General features: G+C 42.8%; 1 protein-coding gene and 1 pseudogene across 2 annotated transcripts; both read left to right on the top strand.

Moving 5' to 3' along the window:
• The first annotated feature begins 224 nt into the window (after positions 1 to 224).
• Positions 225 to 15,076, top strand: Mettl2a (methyltransferase like 2A). 2 transcript variants are annotated; one of them, XM_008821885.3, is made up of 9 exons: positions 225 to 380; positions 516 to 607; positions 2,961 to 3,169; positions 4,539 to 4,588; positions 6,425 to 6,485; positions 7,646 to 7,785; positions 10,665 to 10,771; positions 12,982 to 13,047; positions 14,362 to 15,076. In XM_008821885.3, exons 1-9 carry the CDS (start codon positions 271 to 273, stop codon positions 14,514 to 14,516), a joined length of 990 nt encoding a protein of 329 aa, XP_008820107.1. In that variant the 5' UTR covers positions 225 to 270; the 3' UTR covers positions 14,517 to 15,076. The 2 variants fall into 2 exon arrangements, with proteins under 2 accessions (XP_008820107.1, XP_008820106.1); XM_008821884.3 differs by having other exon boundaries at positions 2,811 to 3,169.
• Positions 15,077 to 15,552: 476 nt separating this feature from the next.
• Positions 15,553 to 16,894, top strand: LOC103724759 (annotated as a pseudogene).
• Positions 16,895 to 18,912: the final 2,018 nt, after the last annotated feature.

Here is an 18,912-nt window from a genome sequence, read left to right as displayed (position 1 = left end):
GTGAACGGCTTTTCATCTCTTTACAGCCTGGGGTAACCTGGAGGTCCCGGACGTTGGGATTCCAGCACTGACTTGGGGCTCAGCGGAAGGGTCCCTCACTTTCCTCCTAGCCTACACGCCCATCAGCAGCGCCCGGGAGAACAGCGGCAACACTCCGCGCCAGCCCCGCCGCGCCCCACTGGCCTCCGGCTTTTCCCGCCCTGATGCGGCGCCTTCCGGGAGGCGGGGAAGCCCCCAGGAAGTCCTCGCTGGGCTTCCGTCTCCGGTGTCATGGCGGACTCCTACGCTGAAGGCGTGCTAGCTACCCTCGACGGCAAGAGACAGCAGTTCGGGAGCCGGTTTCTGAGAGACCCGGCGCGCGTCTTCCACCACAACGCCTGGTAAGTGCGCGGCCCGAGGCGCCCGCCATCCCGGAGCGCCGGCTCCGCCCCTGCGCTCGCCTCCCGGGACCGGCGCCGCGAGCCCGTGACTCACCCGGGCATGAGGCCCCTAAGCTGCCCGTTTGGTTTTCCCAGGGACAATGTGGAGTGGTCGGAGGAGCAGGCCGCAGCTGCTGAGAGGAAAGTGCAGGAGAACAGCGCCCAGCGGGTGTGCCCGGAGAAGCAAGGTGCGGTATCCGAAGCCTGCGGACTGCAGGACGTGCCTCCCCGGGAGCCTTGGTTACTGGCCGGCAATAGAACGGGGTGGGGGTCGGGGGGAAACACCCCGGCAAGGGGCTGTTTCCTAAGAAAATCTTGGTGAAACTTGGGGCTGAATTGTACGGGTTTTCGCGGATGCATTTGGGGGTGGATAGCTCTTGTTTTTATTCTTTTCTAATGTCTACATTTAAAGTTGTGTAGACTGCCGGGTGTGGTGGCGCACGCCTTTGATCCCAGCACTCGGGAGGCAGAGGCAGGCGGATCTCTGTGAGTTCAAGGACAGCTGGGGCTACAGGGAGACCCTGTCTCAAAAAGACCAAAAATAAATAAATAAAATCGTGTAGACTAGTCCTATATTGATATGGCTGGTCTGTGGCAACTGTGCAATTGTGTAATCTACTTTCTACATGGTTTACATTCTGCTCAAGAGTTGCCATTGAAGCTTAGATTGACGTGATCAAATCCTAAATATTGTTAGAGGAGAGTGTTATTGACTGGTGGTGCTGTCTTTTTTCCTTGGATGATGGGATTGGAGATATAGGGCTCCTGCTAGAGACAGGGGAAATGGCCTGGAGATGAGCTGGTCAAAGAAAAAAGGCCTTTTTGAAGACAAAGATGATTCATTGTACAATATCCCTGAGACTAAAACTAAGACTGGTTGGTCCTATTCCTAAGAGACACTTGGGAATAAAGCTAGAGATTTAAGAATGATACTGAAAGTCTTTTTGTTAACAAGATTACAGTTACAGGCCAGACCTGATGGCGCACACCTGTAATCTCAGCACTTAGGAAGTGGAGGTATGAGGATCAGGAGTTCAGAATTATCTCTGGCTACATAAAGCTCCAAGCCAATCTGGACAGTGTAAGACCTTTTACACACACACGTGTGTGTATATATATTCTGTTTTCAGAATATTCACCCTGTATAGTTTGACAAAGACTAGATACAGCAAAATAGAGTTGAAAGGGATTTTGAAAATCATATAGCCCAATAGCCTTCTTACAGTTAAAGAAACCTTTAGCCAAGTGCAGTGTTACATACCTGTAGACTCAGCTGCATGGAAGGCTGAGACAGAAGGATCACTCACAGACCATCCTGGGCAACATAGGGAGACCTTGTCTCCAAAAAAATTAAACTTGAACCACAGGACATTAAGTGCTTTGTCCAAAAACTAAGTAAGTAGTCAGTGGTGAAACTAAAATCCCATTCCTTAGGTTTATTCTTTCATCAGCACAAGTCAGGGCCTTTATGTTGGCCAAAAAGCAGAAAGATAATCTCTCTTATTTAGTCTCTCCTATGATTCATCAAAACTCTTCTCATCAGAAAGCAGTTTTGCACTGTCCAGATTCCTTTTGCCGTTTCCATTTTTAGTATTTATTAATAATAATGAATTCATGACTGACCTCACGCCCTAAAGAACCATAAAGCTAGCTACCTATCCAAGTGCTGCTTGGGCAGTAACTATTGGATTTACATGAACAGCCAAAGAACTCAAGACACTTTTAAAAAATACAAGATTTTAGAGGGGAAAGATAACTACACACAATATCAAAAGGTCTGTGTGGCCCTGACAAGTAGAATCTTGAAACTAGACATAACTAGACAGAATTTTGCCTAATTTTATGTGTAAATGTATGTGCTGGGTGCTAGGGATTTGCTTAATTTTATAGTTTCCCATCCTGGACTTGGGCTAGAGAGCTGACTCGGCAGTTAAGAGCATTGGCTACTTTTGCACAGGACCCAAGTTTGATTCCCAGTACCCACATAGCAACTGACAACCATCTGTAACTCCAGTTCTAGGGGATCTGATGCTCTCTTCTGGCCTCCACAGGCATGTGGTGCATTTACATATGGGCAAAACAACTCATAAAATAAAAACTAATTTTTTAAAATTTAACAAGCATTAAAAAAAGATGAGAGAGAATGATAGATAGCTAAGTCTCTGTCTAATGATTCAAGAAGGTCAAGTTTGCTGGCATGAGAAATAGGTAACATCAACGTTTGATGGTAGGTAACGGCTAAATTAGGTCAGAAGGGCCTTGAGCTCCAGGACTGTAGCTGTATTTAAGGATACTTATAGTGTGAAATGACATTTGATGAAGCAGGATAATTGACATTAGATATAAATAAAATATTTGAGACTGATTCCTAAAATTCTTAAATATTTGCAGTTGATTATGAGGTCAATGCCCATAAATACTGGAATGAATTCTACAAAATTCATGAAAATGGGTTTTTCAAGGATAGACACTGGCTTTTTACCGAATTCCCCGAACTGGCACCTAGCCAAAGCCAAAGTTCCCTGAAGGATTTGTCCACAGACAACAAGAAGAACGAAATCTCTGAATGCGGAGGCAGTGAGAAAGGACCTGGTCTGGCCACAGAAAAACAGCGCAAGTGTTCTTGTGGCAGCCTCAGATGTAAAGCCCACATGCCTCCTGTGGAAGAGAATGTAACTCAGAAGCTCAGTCACCTGGAAATTTGTGCTGATGCGTTTCCTGGATCCTCGGCCACTTACCGAATTCTTGAGGTAAAGCTTTTTTATTTCTAGTAATGGAGTTAGTAGAACTATCACATTGCACAAGCAAGACAGACTAGAAAGGCCTAACTCAGTGTCTTCTAGCTGATGAAACTGACCAAATTTGACCCTCATACTGACCTCAAATGGGGCTGGGAAAGTATATAGATGGATATAAGGGAAATTCACAAATAGGGGTCTACCAGCTTCACTAGAAGCTAATTTTAGAGTAAGTTAAAGTTAGAATTGAGTCCCATGCTATCAGTGTGTGTGTGTGTGTGTGTGTGTGTGTGTGTGTGTGTGTGTGCGCGCGCGCGCGCGCGCACGATGTTGGCTGAGGATTGAACCCAAGGCCTTCCACAGATTAGACAAGTGTTCTACCACTTAGCTGCACCCCTAGTGTCTCTTGTGTGGTATTACATGAGCCCCATGGGTATTGGGAGCCTCCTAGTTCTAAGGAACTTTGATGCAATGTAGGTAAAATGGCTAATAAGTATGTCTGCCACATAGTAAGCCCTCAGTAAATGCTGGCGTTTGTTTGTTTGTTTGTTTTGGTATTTTTGAGACAGGGTCTCCCTGTAGCCCCAGCTGGCCTGGAACACACCATGTAGACCAGGCCAGCCTGGAACTCATAGAGATCCACCTGCCTCTGCCTCCCAAGTGCTGAGATTAAAGGTGTGAGCCACCACATCTGGCCTAATGCTGGCTGTTTTTATTACTACACACAGGAACTATATTTAGGATGGGGTTACTATGATCCACCTTTTCGCAAATTTTTCAACTGTTTTTTTTTCATATTTTATTTATTATTTTCATTTTATGTGTATGAGTATATTGCCTACATGTATGTGAGTTGTGCAATGCTTCAGAGATCAGACGAGGGCTTTGGATTCCCCTGGAACTGGAATTAAGGATGATTCATAGCCACCATGTGGGTGCTGGGAATTGAACCCGAGTCCTCTGCCCCAACTCTATCTGTTCTTTGAATAATGGTATAATGAGGCTCAGTAGGAAAATACTCTATTTACAGGGCCATTTGCTAGAACTCAGAAGGTAACAGCTGACCAGCTTCCTTCTGCCAGTGAAAGTCCATGTTCTTGTCTTTTACCATGCTTCTTTAATTAAGAGTCTAGAAGGAATCAGGAATATCATGGGTTCAGAGGACCAGGGTTTGGTTCCAGCACCCATATGGCTGCTAATAACCATCAGTAACTCCAGTTCCAGGGAATCCAACTTCTCTTCTGGACTCTGCAGGCACCAGGCATACTCATGGTGCACTTACATACATGTGGGCAAAACACTCATACACAAAAATAAATGAAAAAAAATTAATAAGCAGTATTAATAGCTTCTGTGACTAATAGTTCATTTCTGTCTACAGGTTGGTTGTGGTGTAGGAAACACGGTCTTTCCAATTTTACAAACTAACAAGTAAGTATGTTGTCAAGAAGAGAAAAATGGAAGTTTGCTGTCAAGAAACATGGACTATGAGGAATTTAGATGGCTATGTTATCCATTTAGAGGTTATTTTAGTTTAATGTCAGGGACATTAGTGAGATTAAGCACCTATTACAATGCTGATACAACTTCCTCTGAAATGCCCAGAGCATGTTCATCTTCCATTTCTCTCATGAGCTGGGTGATGAACAATTAATTCGCAGTTGGCTATCATTTATTACCTCTGTAGTAAAGGTGGGGCGCCTGGCCTCCATGAAGTTGTCTCCAATTCTGATGGAAACACTGCTTCTGTGTATTTGAACACAGAATTGTCTTGACACTGGAAATGTGAAGTTTTCCCCACGTTGACCAAATCTCCAGCGCCTGTAATTCAGGTGTCCTGCAATTCATTTCTGATACTATCTCCCTGAAGTTCATAAATCCAGAAATTAGAGGCTCAGTTCTATAAGCTATCTCCCCACTTCAGATTCTGATTGCAAATACAGGCCCCACACATTTGTCCTATATGCTATATAAGGGTTTAATGATTTCCTAGAGAAGGTGACTTCACTGTTCATTATGAAGGGTATTATTAAGGGTACAGATGAAAGGCCAGATGAAAAGGAGATACATGGGGTAAGGTCTAAAAGTCCCCAAGTTCAGTATCAGTCCCATGGAGTGAGGTGTGCCTTTCTTTCCCATACCTCCCAGCCCCTTTCTAGGAGGTTGGTAGGGAGACTAAAAGTTGGAGCTCTCTAATCTGATCTTTGGGTGCTGTCCTTTCTGATGCTACCTAAGACCCCACTCAACAGTTAATGACATAGTAGCCTCAATAGGTATTTCTGGGGCTGGAGAGATAGCTCAGCAGTTAAAGAGTACTGGTTGCCCTTGCAGAGTACCTGGGTTCAGTTCCTAGCACCCACAAGGTAGCTCTCAACTGTCCGTAACCCCAGTTCCATGGAGATCTGATGCTGTCTTCTGGCCCCTATGGGCACTGCATGCACAGGTGCTTTATTGCAGGCAAAATACAAAGTAAAAACAAATCAAAAAAAATAAATAAACAATAGATATTTCTGGCTAGCAAGATGGTTCAGCAGGTAAAGGTGCTTGCCTCCATGTTTGACAACCTAAGTTTGATTCCCAGAATCCACGTGGTAGAAGGAGAGAATAGGCTCCTAGAAGTTATCCTCTGACTTGCACATATACAGTGAGAGGCACGTGAATGTTCGGGGAACACACGCACGAACACACACATACAACATATGGAAATGAAAGTGTTTTTAGTATCTTTTTATTAGGCTGGAGATATAGCTCAGTTGGTAAGTGCTTGCCTAGCATTCACTAAGCCCTGGGTTCAGTCAGTCCCCAGCACTTCATAAAGCTGAGTGTGGTAGCACATACCTGCAATCCCTATATTCTGGAAATAGAAGGAGGAACTGAAGTTCAAGGTCATCCTGGGCTACATTAGCAAGTTGAAGACCAATCTGATACCAATACTTTGGAATCCTGCCTCTGAAAAAAGAAAAAGCAAAAAAATAAGCATTTTGTTAGAAGCTTACGAAAGAATCTTGTAAATCATATAGCTTTGAGTAAAGAAAAGAAGATTGTTCTGTTCTTGAAGTCACATTCTCAGTAATCCACTTCAAATGATAGTGCACCTTAGCCCCAAGAATTGCACCAGTGCTGGGATCTGAACTCTTGTCTTCCTGATTGTGTAGCAGGTGCTTTTAATCACTGGAGCTATGTTGTGATTAACATGTGCAGTTTATTCAAATAATCCAGTTTTTAGCCTAATTATTCTGATTTTTTGGTTTTATTTTTCTATTTCAGTAATCCAGGCGTCTTCATTTACTGCTGTGATTTTTCTTCCTTGGCCATTGAATTGGTCCGGGTAAGTACAGTAGCTCCTATCAGTATTTTCATTAACCAAAGGAAAAGGAAGTCTCCCAAAAACCAAGTTCATTAACTGTTATTGTGGCCTAAAGTTCAAACATTAGTGAAACTGCCATTAGTAAAAGAGCCAGGCGTGATACTGAATCTGGCACTAACTAGAACTTGTGCAGGGTTCTGAACCTCTCCAAACTTTTATTTATTTTTTGAGACAAGGTCTCATGTTCCCCATTTCTGAACAGCTCCAAACCAGATGAATATTGAGGCTTAACTTTAGTTTTATGACATTACGTCTAGAGATAAGGATTTTCCCGGAGAATTCTATATTCCGCATAATATTCTATAGCTAAGTGTCAGTCATGCTTTTGATACATATTTAGTTTTTCTGCTTACGAAGTTTGTTTCCTTATTGGTCACTTAACTTTCCTAATCATTCTCCAATCCCCAGATCTGACTTGGATGAGGAAGCGCAGAAAGTACATCAGAATAAAGAATGAAAGTAAGACCAGGTCTGGTGACACACACCTCCAATCCCAGAACCTGGAATGCTAAAAGCAAGAGAATCTGAAGTTGCAGGCCAGCCTGTGCTACATAGAGATTCTGTCTGCAAAAGGAATAAAGGTAGAGGAATCAGGAGTGGGGCTTTTTGTTGTTTATTTTGCCTTGTTTGGGGCGGGGGAGAGATGGTGATGGTAATCAAATCCAGGCCTTATGCATGCATGCAAACAAGGCAAAGGGTCTCACTATGTAGCTTAGGCTGGCCTTGAATTCATAATTTCCCAACTCCTAAGTGCTGGGTTTACAGATGTGTGTCACCATACCCTATAGGAATGTTCCCTTTTAAAAGCTCAAGTTATATTCTATAGGGTCTTCCCTGGATAGTTCTAATTCTTTTTTGAGACAAGGTCTCCTGGAGGCTAGCTAGCCTTGAACTCCTGGTCCTCCTGCCTTCACCTCCCCAGTGCTGAGATTATAGTCCTATGCCACCATGCCTGGTGGTGGTTCTGATCCTTGCCCTCTGAACCTCCCTGGAAAACCTCATGTTGTGGCGACTAGAAATGAGTCTCCCTGATTGGAGTAACAGCAGCATGTAAAGCAAGGCAAGCTTCTCTATGCTGCATTCACATTTGCTGATCCATTTGTTTCTCCACCTATCTGCAGACAAACTCAGAATATGATCCTTCTCGATGTTTTGCCTTTGTTCATAATCTTTGTGATGAAGATCAGAGTTACCCGGTGCCGTGGGATAGTCTTGATGTCATCGTTCTCATATTTGTTCTTTCAGCAATTGTCCCAGACAAGTAAGTTTTAGGTCCCTTAACTAGTAGCCTAACAAAGCTTTGATCAAATACTGAATTAGGATTGAGCCCTAAATAAAAGGGCTTTCATTATGTTTAATAGATGTGAAGAAGCCACACAACTGAAGCCTTGAGACCCACCTTCTGTTTCAGCCTTTAACCTCTCTACCTGCTGGCTGTGGACTGGTCTCTTCTTTCACTGTTGTGGGGATCAGTCTATGAGGAGTGTGTAGGGAGATTGCCTCTTAGTAAACTCAGAGCACACCGCTTCGGAGTTAAGGTGGCCATCTCATTATTGGCCTTTTAAATGCTCGAAATAAGATAAGGGCATTAACACCACAAAATTCACAGTGAAGCTCAACCAATGTGTTCTCTGGAAAAACAAGTACAGAAGTCCATAAAGTCATAGCTCAGTGGTAGAACGCTTGCCTAGCAAGCGCAAGGCCCTGGGTTCAGTCCTCAGCTCCAGAAAAAGAAAAAAAAAAAGGAAATGGGAATTCAGATGTTCTATTGTACATGATACCATTTAATGCCTTCATGTATGGCCAGCAAGATGGCTCAGCAGACAAAGGCACTTACAACCTGAGTTAGATCCCTGGGGCTCAAATGGTGGAAGGCAAGAACGCTCCCCCAAGTTGTCCTCTGACTTTCTCAACATGCTCTGTAGTATGTGCACACCCACACACAATTAAATAAATGAATGTAATAAAAAAAATTTTAAAGGCTAGAGAGAAGGCTCAGCAGTTAAGAGACCTTTGCAGACCTACATTCAGCTCCCAGCACTGACATAGGGACTCACAATCATCTGTAACTCCAGTTCTACTGCACCCCACACCTTCCAAACTCTGTGAGCACCAGGCATGCATGTGGTGCACATACATACATGTAGGCAGGAATGCCCATGTACATAATCTATAAATCTTTAGAATTAAAAAGCTTCGCCGGACGTGGTGGTGCATGCCTTTAACCCCAGCACTTGGGAGGCAGAGGCAGACAGATCTTTGTGAGTTCAAGGCCAGCCTGGTCTACACAGTGAGTTCCAGGACAGCTGGGGCTACATGGAGTCCTTGTCTCAAAAAGACAAAAAAGAAAGGAAAAAAAAAGCTTCATGTGCAGGGGGGCTAGTGATAATAGTTCAGGGGCAGAGTGTTTGTTTAGCATATACAAGTAGGGACCATATATAGCTCAGTGTAGAATGTGTGCCTAGCATGCCTGGGTTCAGCCCCTAAACCAAGAAAACAAGATTATGTGCCTGTAATCTCAGTAACACAGGAAGTTGAAGCAGAAGGATCCCTTTAGCTCAGGAATTCAAGGGTAGCCTGGGCAACATAGCAAAACCCCTATCTCTAAAAACAAAACTTGTGTGCCTCAGGCAGCTGGTAGTCCTTTGAAACTATTCTCAAGGAAGCAAAGTTATGTCTGATGGGCTGAAGAAATGGCTCAGCAGTTAAGAGTACTGGCTACTCTTCCAGAGAGCCCATATTTGGTTCCTAGCTTATGGCATATAACACCTATCCTTAACTCCAGTTCCAGGGAATCAGACGCCCTCTCCTGGCCTCCTCGGTCACGTAGACATGTTCATGGTGCACTTACATACATGCAAGCAAGATACTCATACACAAATACAGATAAAATCTTTTTAAAATAAAATGGTGTCTGATAGATTTAAGCACCATCAACTGATGCCAGAGACACCTTTGACACTGCCTGATTCCAGTGAGTCAGGACACGGGCCAGGGGATTGTGAGACCTCAAACATCTACTCACTCCATTAATATCAGAGCCAACAGATACTGATGTGATGTTAAAGGACAAGACATGTGGGGGTCTGCTAGGTCACATGACTGAAGATGCCAAGGACCCAGTGCTGCTCCACAGGGCAGGAGCTTTGAGTGACCCCTAGCCCATTTTCCCTCTTACTTCACAGGAATATGGTGAGACTGAGGTGTTTTTGGTAGCGTGTATGCTTCAAGAGCTATGAATGCTTATCCTTTACCATACTGCATGAGCCCTCTATCAACTTAGAAAGAGAAAGGATTTATTTTGGCTTATAGTTTTGTAGGTTTTAGTCCATGATTGGCTGGCTTTTAGGCTTCAGCATGGTGGCACATCATGGCCAAAGCCAAATCACTCTTCTGGCCAGAGGGTAAAAGGAGAAAGGGAACAGAATCCCACAGTCCCCTTCCAAGGCACCTCACACACCACCCTTCTCAGTGACCTAAAGATCTCCCACTGGGTCCCACCCCTTGAATTTTAACTACCTTCCAGTAGTGCCAGGAAGAGGCCAAGCTGGTAACACATGGGCCTTTGAGGGAGAGTCCAGTATCAGATGTAAAGCATCTTCCCTTAGTACTCATCTGCATGCTGCTTATGTCACCACGTAAACAGAGAGTTCTTTGTATGGTTTTTTTTAGGACCTTTTCTTTTTGCGTAGATCTCACTGAGTGGCCTGAGTTGTCCTCAAACTCACGGTCCTCCTGCCTCAGCCTTCCAAGAGCTGAGAATGTAGGCATGTGCCACCACACTCGACAACTATAAATTCTATAGGACAGTTCAACAGAAAGACAGTCTATCAACAGATAGAGCTCAGGTCTGGTGGGATAGATGAGTCACTAGTAGTTCCTACACTGTATGGTCAGGCTTCCCAGAGAACCACAGGAACCTGGGGGAAGGGTGGCAATCACTGGGAAGAAGTGAACCAGATTTAGGACTTGGAACTTTCACCACTGTAGAGCCCTATGGCCGAACACAGGCCTCTTCTTAACTGTGCTTCTAGTGTCAGTGTGTCATTTAGGAAGCCCATTGACTTCTGGGGTTGTGCTCTGGGGGAGAAGAACTTTGACCAGAAGGAGACTTAATCTTCATTCCCTGTTGTCCCACAGAATGCAGGGAGCTATCAACAGGCTAAGCAGACTCCTGAAGCCTGGAGGGGTGATGCTTCTTCGAGACTATGGCCGCTATGACATGGCTCAGCTTCGGTTTAAAAATGGTATTTTCAGGGGGTATGGGGGATGTATCTTAGTTGGTAGAGTGCCTGCCTAAACATGCACAAAGCCCTGGATTTGATCCCTTGAGTTGCATAACAGGTGTGATGTGTGCCTGTAATTCTAGCACTTGGGAAGTAGAGGCAGGAGGAGCTGTAGTTCAGTCATGCTCAGCTATAGCAAGATGCAAGCCAGTCTGGGCTGCATGAGACCCTATCTCAAAAAAGTAATTACATTTTTGAAAGGTGTTTGGCACTATAATCAAAATGGTTTTGCCATCAGACTAGACATGCATTTAATTCTGGCAAAAGAAAGGTGGTCTATTTTTTAAGAAAATACAAGATTTGGTTTGTTTGGTTTTTTGTTTTGTCTTTGAGACAGGGTCTCCCAACTGACCTAAGATTTTTATTATCTAGTTTACAGTCTTAACATAACCATATTTTTAGAAAGTCTTTTGATTACATAAATAATTTTAAATGTTGCAGCTGGATATGGTGATGCTTATAGTCTCAGCACTTGAGAGGCTGAAGCAGGGGGAGCAAAAGTTTGAGGTCATCCTCAGCTACATAGCAAGTTCCAGGACAGCCTGGTATAGGGATTGATACTCTGTCTCCAAAAGAAAAAAAGAAACAAACCAAGAAAAACAAATTAGATTAGGTAATCAGGCCTGGTGATACAGGTCTATAATCCCAACATCCCAGCATTTGAACAGCTAAGGCAGGATATTCATGAGTTTCAGGCCCCATCTCAAAAGTTAAAAAAAAAAGTAAAAGGTAGATGTAGGGGAGTTAGGTAGGATACATAGCTCAGTGGCAGAACACTTGCCTAGAATGTTGAAGTCCATGGGTTCAGTACCCAAGACTGTTAGAATTTTTTTTTAAGTTAGAAGAGCGCTGGGAGCTTACCCAAGTGGCAGTGCACTTTCCTGGCATATGCAACACCCTCATCACCATAAATAAAAGTAAGTTAGGCAACAGATGGCAGGTTGAGAAGTCATTTTCAGTGTGTCTTAACAGATAAAGTCTTAATTGATATCTGTTCTTCAAGGGACTGTCATGAACTCGATAAGGAAAAGATCCACGACCCACCCAAACAAACAATTCACAGAAGAGCATACCTAAATGACCAATAAACAACTTCAGGGAAATAAAAATGAAAGGATAATTCTTAGCACTGTTGCCACCCAATTCAAAGAAAGAGCTATATGCCTCCATTCCTTATAATAATGCAAATTGCTGTGGCCTTTTTAAAGCATTCTAATATTGCTTGTTATTCAGTCCAACAGTCTTTGGAACATAGAAAACTAGGTATAAACAAAACCTTAGAAACAATCGAATGTCTGTAGATAGGGGACTGTGCTTGCTGTCTAAGGTAGTAAAGTAGCCCCCTGAAACTGGTTTTGGAGAGATTTCTGTATTACTGAGTGAGAAAAGCAGTGTGTAGGTGATTATTTTAATCCTGATACGAGTAACGTTCACTGGGAGGAAATGTGTATGATACATAGACATTAAGGAACATGTGGGAGAATCATAAAGATTTTAAGACCAGAGAGAGGAGCAGAAAGGAAGAGCTGTCCACAGTGAAGACAGTATGAGTTGTCACGCGAGATGAGCAAGTTTAGTTAAACTGTTGTATTGATTGTGTTTGGTGGTGGTGGTGGTACAAGTCCAGTCTAGAACACAGTCTAGGGTCTGGAAAGATGGCTCAGCAGTTGAGAGCACTGACTGCTCTTGCAGAGGACCCAAGTTCTATTCCATCTACATGGCAGCTAACAACTGTCCATAACTCCAGTTTCAAGGGATTCAACACCCTCTTAAGATCTCCGCGGGCACTGCACAACACAGGTGCACTTACACACATGCAGGCAATACACTCATAAAAACAATACAGATTTTTTTTAAAAAACACAGTCTAGGTGACATGTATTATCTGATTAAAGTTTGATTTTTCCCATGGAGTTGCTCTTTTCTGAAGAACAGTTTTTCCTGTTGTTCTTTTGTAGGAAATCGCACATTCCTATAAGTATCAAATGTCACCAACATGCACATCCAATTTGTTGTTATTGGAGGTAGTGTTGAGGTGGTCCTCCTGCCTCAACCTCCCAAGTACTGGGATTACAGAGGTAGACCACTACACCCAGCCTGATGCACAATGGATGATCGATGAAGTTCAAAATAATATATCTTCGGTTTTATTTTTCCATATTACCCTGTAGGTCAGTGTCTATCAGGAAATTTCTACGTGAGAGGTGATGGCACCAGAGTTTACTTCTTCACACAAGGTATGGAAAAGATGGTCGGTACACCAGACCAAGTAGACATACTTTCAGAAGGAAAGTTGCCCATTCCCTCCTGCTTTGCAGGCTGTCTTCCTCCAAAGATCCTACCTCTCTCACACACTGCCCTTTAGCCACCCTGAACTGGTCACTATTTCCAGACAGTCCTGGTTTGTGCTAACTCTCAGTCAACTGCTTTGCTTTTCCTTTGTCACTTTGTCCAAAATGGGAACCTGACCTTTTTGTAAGACTTATTACCAGTCTGGCCTGATTCACCCTCTGCACGTGGCTGTGCTTAGGTTATACCTGGGTCAGGCAGATGAGTTGTTTCCCCTGGGCCTGCTGTCACTTTCTGGTCCACAGGCTTCTCCCGCCACCAGCACGTCACGAATATTCTAGGGCCTTTTATTGAGTTGTATACTTTGAGCCTTTGGCCTCCCAGCATTGAAAGCTGACCCCTAAAACATTGTCTTAACATGCACATATGTCAGTTTTTGCACATAATTTCTGGATTCGGGGTTGTTTTGGTTGAAAGTCTTCCTGTGTGCCCCAGACTAACCTTGGAATTAATAATCCTCCTGCCTCAACTTTTTTTTAAAGGCATGTTTTTTGCATAGACATTTAAGTGTTCATAGAGCCATATAGAGGCTTTTTTTTTTTAAAAAAAACTCTGGCCTATGGGCATGGTGGCATACACTTGTAATCTAGAGGATACCTGGGGCTTGCTGATAAGCCAGCCTAGCCTACTTTATAAGTTCCAAGCCAGTAAGAGGCCATCTGTCTTTAAATACAAAAAAAAAAAAATAGCACCTAAGGAACTACACCTAAGGATCTGATCTCCACAAGCATATGTACCACAGACGTGAAATTCCCCATTCATTGCTAGCTGGCATGGTGGTGCGTGCTTTTAATCCCAGTACTTGGGAGGCAGAAGCAGGTGGGTTTCTGTGCCTAGTCTACAAGTTCTAGGCCAGCTGGGGCCACAGGGAGAGCCTGTCTCAAAACAACAAAATAAATGAGGGAGGTGGGGGCTGGAGAGATGGCTTAGCATTGTCTGCTCTTTCAGAGTACCCAGGTTCCTAGCATTGACATGGAAGCTAACAGCCATCTGTAACTCCAGTTCCAGGTGATCTGATGCCCTTTTCTAATCTTCATGGGCATCGCATGTACTTGGTGCACTTACATACACGCATACAAAACACTCATACCATAAAACAAAAAAATAAAAAAAATTTCTCCACTGCTGACTTAGATCTCCCTATGCATTCTATGTGTCTTCTTTAGGATAAAATCTATAAACATCTTCTCTTTCCAAACCAGATGAACTGGACATACTTTTCACTACTGCGGGACTGGAAAAGGTGCAGAACCTGGTAGATCGCCGGTTGCAAGTGAACCGAGGGAAACAACTGACAATGTACCGAGTCTGGATTCAGTGCAAATACCGCAAGCCTCTCGTGCCTAGCACCAGTTGAGAGGCGCCTACTTCTCACCCAACACAAGTTCATCATCTTTTGGTACTTTTGTAAAAAGGCATCCATAGGGCTGGAGAGATGGCTCAGTAGTTAAGAGCACTGGCTGCTCTTATGAGGACCATGGTCCACGTCCCAGTACTCACATGGCATGTTCCAAGGGATCCAACGCCCTATTCTGGCCTTCCTGGGCATCGCATGCATACGGTACACATATACATGTAAGCAAAATACTCATACACGTAAAAACACATTTTAAAAAAGAAAGCATCCAGAAATGGTGGCTTATTGATGTTGAATGGTTTAAGAATTCAAAAAGACTCAAACCTTAAGCCTAGGAAAAATTTTTATCAATATATACTTTCTCAAATTTTTTTATTTTATTTTTTACATTTAATTATTTATTTGGCAGGAAGGGGACAATACCATGGTGAATCTTAGGAGATCAGAGGACAATTTCAGGAGTTGGTTCTCTCCTATCATATAGGACCCAAGAGTTGAACTCAGATCATCAGACTTAGCAGCAAATGTCTATCCACTGAACTATCTCAGCAACCCCCAAATTCTTTGAGTTCTTTGTTTTGCCATTTTCTAAATAATAACTTTTTTTTTTTTTTTATTGTTTTTGTTTCCTGAGACAGGGTCTCCCTATAGCCCCAGCTGGCCTGGAACTCACCATGTAGATTAGTGAGTTCTAGACTAGACACTTTGATCCTCAAAGCAATTCACCTGCCTCTGCCTCCAGAGTGCTGAAATTAATGGTGTGTGACACCACACTCAACAGCAATTAATTTTTTTTTTTTTTTTGGTCTTTTTGAAGCAGGGTCTTCCTGTAGCCCCTGCTGTCCTGGAACTCACTGTGTAGACCAGGCTGGCCTTGGAACTCACAGAGATCCACCTACCTCTGCCTCCCAAGTGTTGGGACTACAGGTGTGCACCACCATAACCAGCTTGTAATTAAATTTTAAAAAGTTTTTTTTAATGTGTATGAATATTGCCTGCATGTATGTAAGCATACCCTTGTTATAGAGTGCCCACAGAGGTCAGAAGAGGGTGCCAGGTCCCCTGGAACTAGAGTTACAGATGGTTGTTGGCTGCCATGTGGGTGCTGGGAACTGAACCTGGATCCTCTACAGCCATCTCTCCAGCACCCAATAATTCAAGATTTTAATGACTAGAGTTTTACACATAGGAACTCTGTAGTTGTGAATGACCTTGAATTTCTGATCCTCCTGCCTTCACCTCCCAAGGCCTAGGGTTAAAGATATATACCAACATACTCTGTTTAGGAGTTAAGAATTTAAAAACAAGGAATGTCAAAAGTGTGATGTATGACTCACACCTGTAATCCCAGCAGTTGAAAAACTGAGGCATGCTCTTTGGCCTCAACAGTAGAAGCAAGATGACAAAGGGAACATCATCGTTTGGAAAGCGTCGCAGTAAGATGTACACTTTGTGCCACCACTGTGACTCTAAGGCCTACCACCTTCAGAAGACGACCTGTGGCAAATATGGCTACCCTGCCAAATGCAAAAGAAAGTATAACTGGAATGCCAAGGCTAAGAGACAAAACGCTACTGGGACAGGGCAGATGAGGCACCTGAAAAGTGTCTGTCAGATTCAGACATGGATTCTGCGAAGGAACGACACTGAAATCCAAGAGGGCAGCTGTTCATCTTGAGGATTTTAGCAGCCAGTCATAAAATAAATGTCCTGGTTTCAAAAACTAAAGAAAAGACAAAAAGAAAAGCTGAGGCATAGTGAAAGTCTCAAAAGAAGCATTGGCTGAGAGTATAGCCCAGTGATAGAGACATGCTTAAACATGCACAAGGCCCTGGAGTTCGATCCCCAACAGGCAAAACAAGGTAAACCAAAGGCAATGGTGGCATATGCCCTAAATTCCAGCACGTGTTAGGCTGAGAACTCAAGATCTTAAGTCCAAGGCCAGCGTAGGCTATGTACTGAAATCTTGTCTCAATTACTAGCCCCCCCAAAAAAGTTCCCATTTGAAAGTACTGTACATTAATATGCAATGTCATTTGACTATAAAATGCATTGCAATTCGGGGAATTCCAGGATCTGGGTCAGGAAGTTGTGGTTAATGCATAAGGTCTCACTGAGTCATAGGGGAAGCAAAATGAGAAGAAATACCTGTTTTGGGGTGCTTTCTTTAGAACTTCAAAATGTATCCAGCTGGTATGGTGTGCATGAGTAATCCCCAGCACTCAAGGCTGATGCAGGAGAATCTCAAGTTCAATGCCATGCTGTCTCAAAAGACAGGATATTCTTTTTGGATAATTCTGGGTCCCTTGAATTTTAAGCATTTCCCCATTTCCCCTTCCAGTCTGTCTAAATTAAAAAGAGCCTTCCCTTACAGCAAATTTGTCTCATTTTTATTATGCCCTTAAATGTTTGGTGTAATAGCAATTGAAAAAACTTAATTTTAGCTGTCACTTGTCAGTGTGATCAGAATCCATACAATCATCACTCTTGCATCTTCCCTTTTGATAAAGCCTGTAGCTACAGGGTGTATTCTTAATTTTGGCAAATAAGGAATTTTCAGTTCTTCACACCTACCTTTTGGATTTTCAGTTGAAACTGAGTCACTTTTACATATACATGTAAAAATATGACAAGCATTTTTTTTTTCTTAATAAGTTTTCAGAAAATGGGGATTATGGAAAAGCAAAAAGTTCAGGGGTAGGTTGGTGTGGCACACACTTGTAATCCCAGCATTTGGGAGGTAGAGACATAAAGATTGAATCAAAGTTATCTTTTTTTTAAATTCGGCCAAGTATGATGACAAAACATCTTTAATCCCAGTACTGAGGGCACAGAGGCAGACAGATCTTTGAGTCAGGCCGGTTCAGATAATTCCAGACCAAGCAGGGCTGCATAGTGAGTCCCTGTCCCAAAAAAAAAAAAAAAAAGACTGGGTTTGTACTTTAAATCATTCCAAACTTGTAGAAAAGTATAGTGCAAGAATATTAAAATGACTAGACCTGGTTGCACAAACCAGTGTCATTTACTTCCTCTAAAAGGTTTGACTACATCAGGATTGCCTTCTGGGCTATAGAGTTGAGGTCAAGGCTTGCTGGGCAACTTAGACATAAAAGGTCTGGTGATCCAGCTCAGGGCTCAATGGTAGAGTGCCAACCATGTGCAAGACTAGAATCATCCCCAGTGCTGCCCAGACACAGTTTTTGCAGTAACAGTAAATTTTATTTTCTTTACTACAGAAGGTTGAATCATGGGATATCTCAGCTCCATATATTTTACTATGTAGTTTGTGCAACTGAGGACACCTTTACCACAGATAATCTCACAGGTGCAAACACATGGTGACATTACAGCCATCTAGAGACCAGGCTTTCCGACATTCTTAACACAAAATCCCCAATGTATTCAGTTAAGTAGTTGTGCCTGGTCTACAGCCTAGAACAGTTCTTCAAGCCTGCTTCCTGGACATTTTAAGTGTCATCGGCTGCTTTGTAAACTGTCACATCAGCTTTATTGGTGTTCTTGATGAGTTGGTTCAGGTTAATTTTTCTTTTAATAACCACATGATTAGAAGAAGTATTTCATTACAGCTTTAACATATTCAGTAACACACTCCAGAGCAAGTGGCTGTAAGTTTCTAGGTTCATAGTTGAATTAATACACTTATACAATTTTGAACTCAGTATAAGCCCTGTAAGACATAAAATTGAATGAGTTTTTAACCTTTAAAAAACATCTCCATTTCATTTTAAAATATATTGTTTCTTACAGAAAGATTCATTGTTTTTGCTACTAACACTGAGATGTTGGCGCATGCATCTCTAATCTGTATGCATTTGATTATTACTCGTCATAATCGATTGCACTTGGATCCTTAGTGCCTGTGTATGTGTATGAAGTCATCTGATAGATTTCAGTGGTAATGTTTATCACTTCTACTAATTAGCATGATGTAAATTGCCATGCCTCCTCCTCAAATATAATACATTTTTAAAACCATACATCCCAAACCATCTTATTCGACTATACACCCACTTCCCAGATGGCACCCTCCCATAGCCTCCCTCCCCACACTAGAGCCCTTATACTCTGCTATCCCTGCTGTCTGCTGTGTTCTCGGAATTTTTGAAAGCACAGGAATGGAATATACAAGAGATGTGGGACCATGAAGAGACCAAATCGATGCAACACGGGCATTGAGGAAGGAAAAGAATTTCAGGTCAATGGTGTTGACCAGATCTTAAACAGGATTGTAGAAGAGAATTTCCCAAAATTAAGGAAAGACATGCCCATACAAATACAAGAAGCACATAGAACACCAAATAGACAGGACCAGAAAACAAACTCTCCACGGCACATAGTAGTAAAAACACTAACTATACAGAGCAAAGAGAGAATA

The sequence above is a fragment of the Nannospalax galili genome, unplaced genomic scaffold (assembly GCF_000622305.1).
Source record: "Nannospalax galili isolate Female #2095 unplaced genomic scaffold, S.galili_v1.0 scaffold1128, whole genome shotgun sequence".
Taxonomy (NCBI): domain Eukaryota; kingdom Metazoa; phylum Chordata; class Mammalia; order Rodentia; family Spalacidae; genus Nannospalax; species Nannospalax galili.
Note: the sequence above shows the minus strand (reverse complement) of the source record. Positions and strands in the feature narration are given on the sequence as shown.

What these genes read in the sequence shown, in the direction of transcription:
- Mettl2a (XM_008821884.3), top strand. Translation starts at nt 271, where the DNA reads ATGGCGGACTCCTACGCTGAAGGCGTGCTAGCTACCCTCGACGGCAAG. An exon ending in GGTGTGCCCGGAGAAGCAAG is followed by an intron (nt 608 to 2,810) that starts GTGCGGTATCCG and finishes AAATATTTGCAG; the next exon opens with TTGATTATGAGGTCAATGCC. An exon ending in AGTTTACTTCTTCACACAAG is followed by an intron (nt 13,048 to 14,361) that starts GTATGGAAAAGA and finishes TTTCCAAACCAG; the next exon opens with ATGAACTGGACATACTTTTC.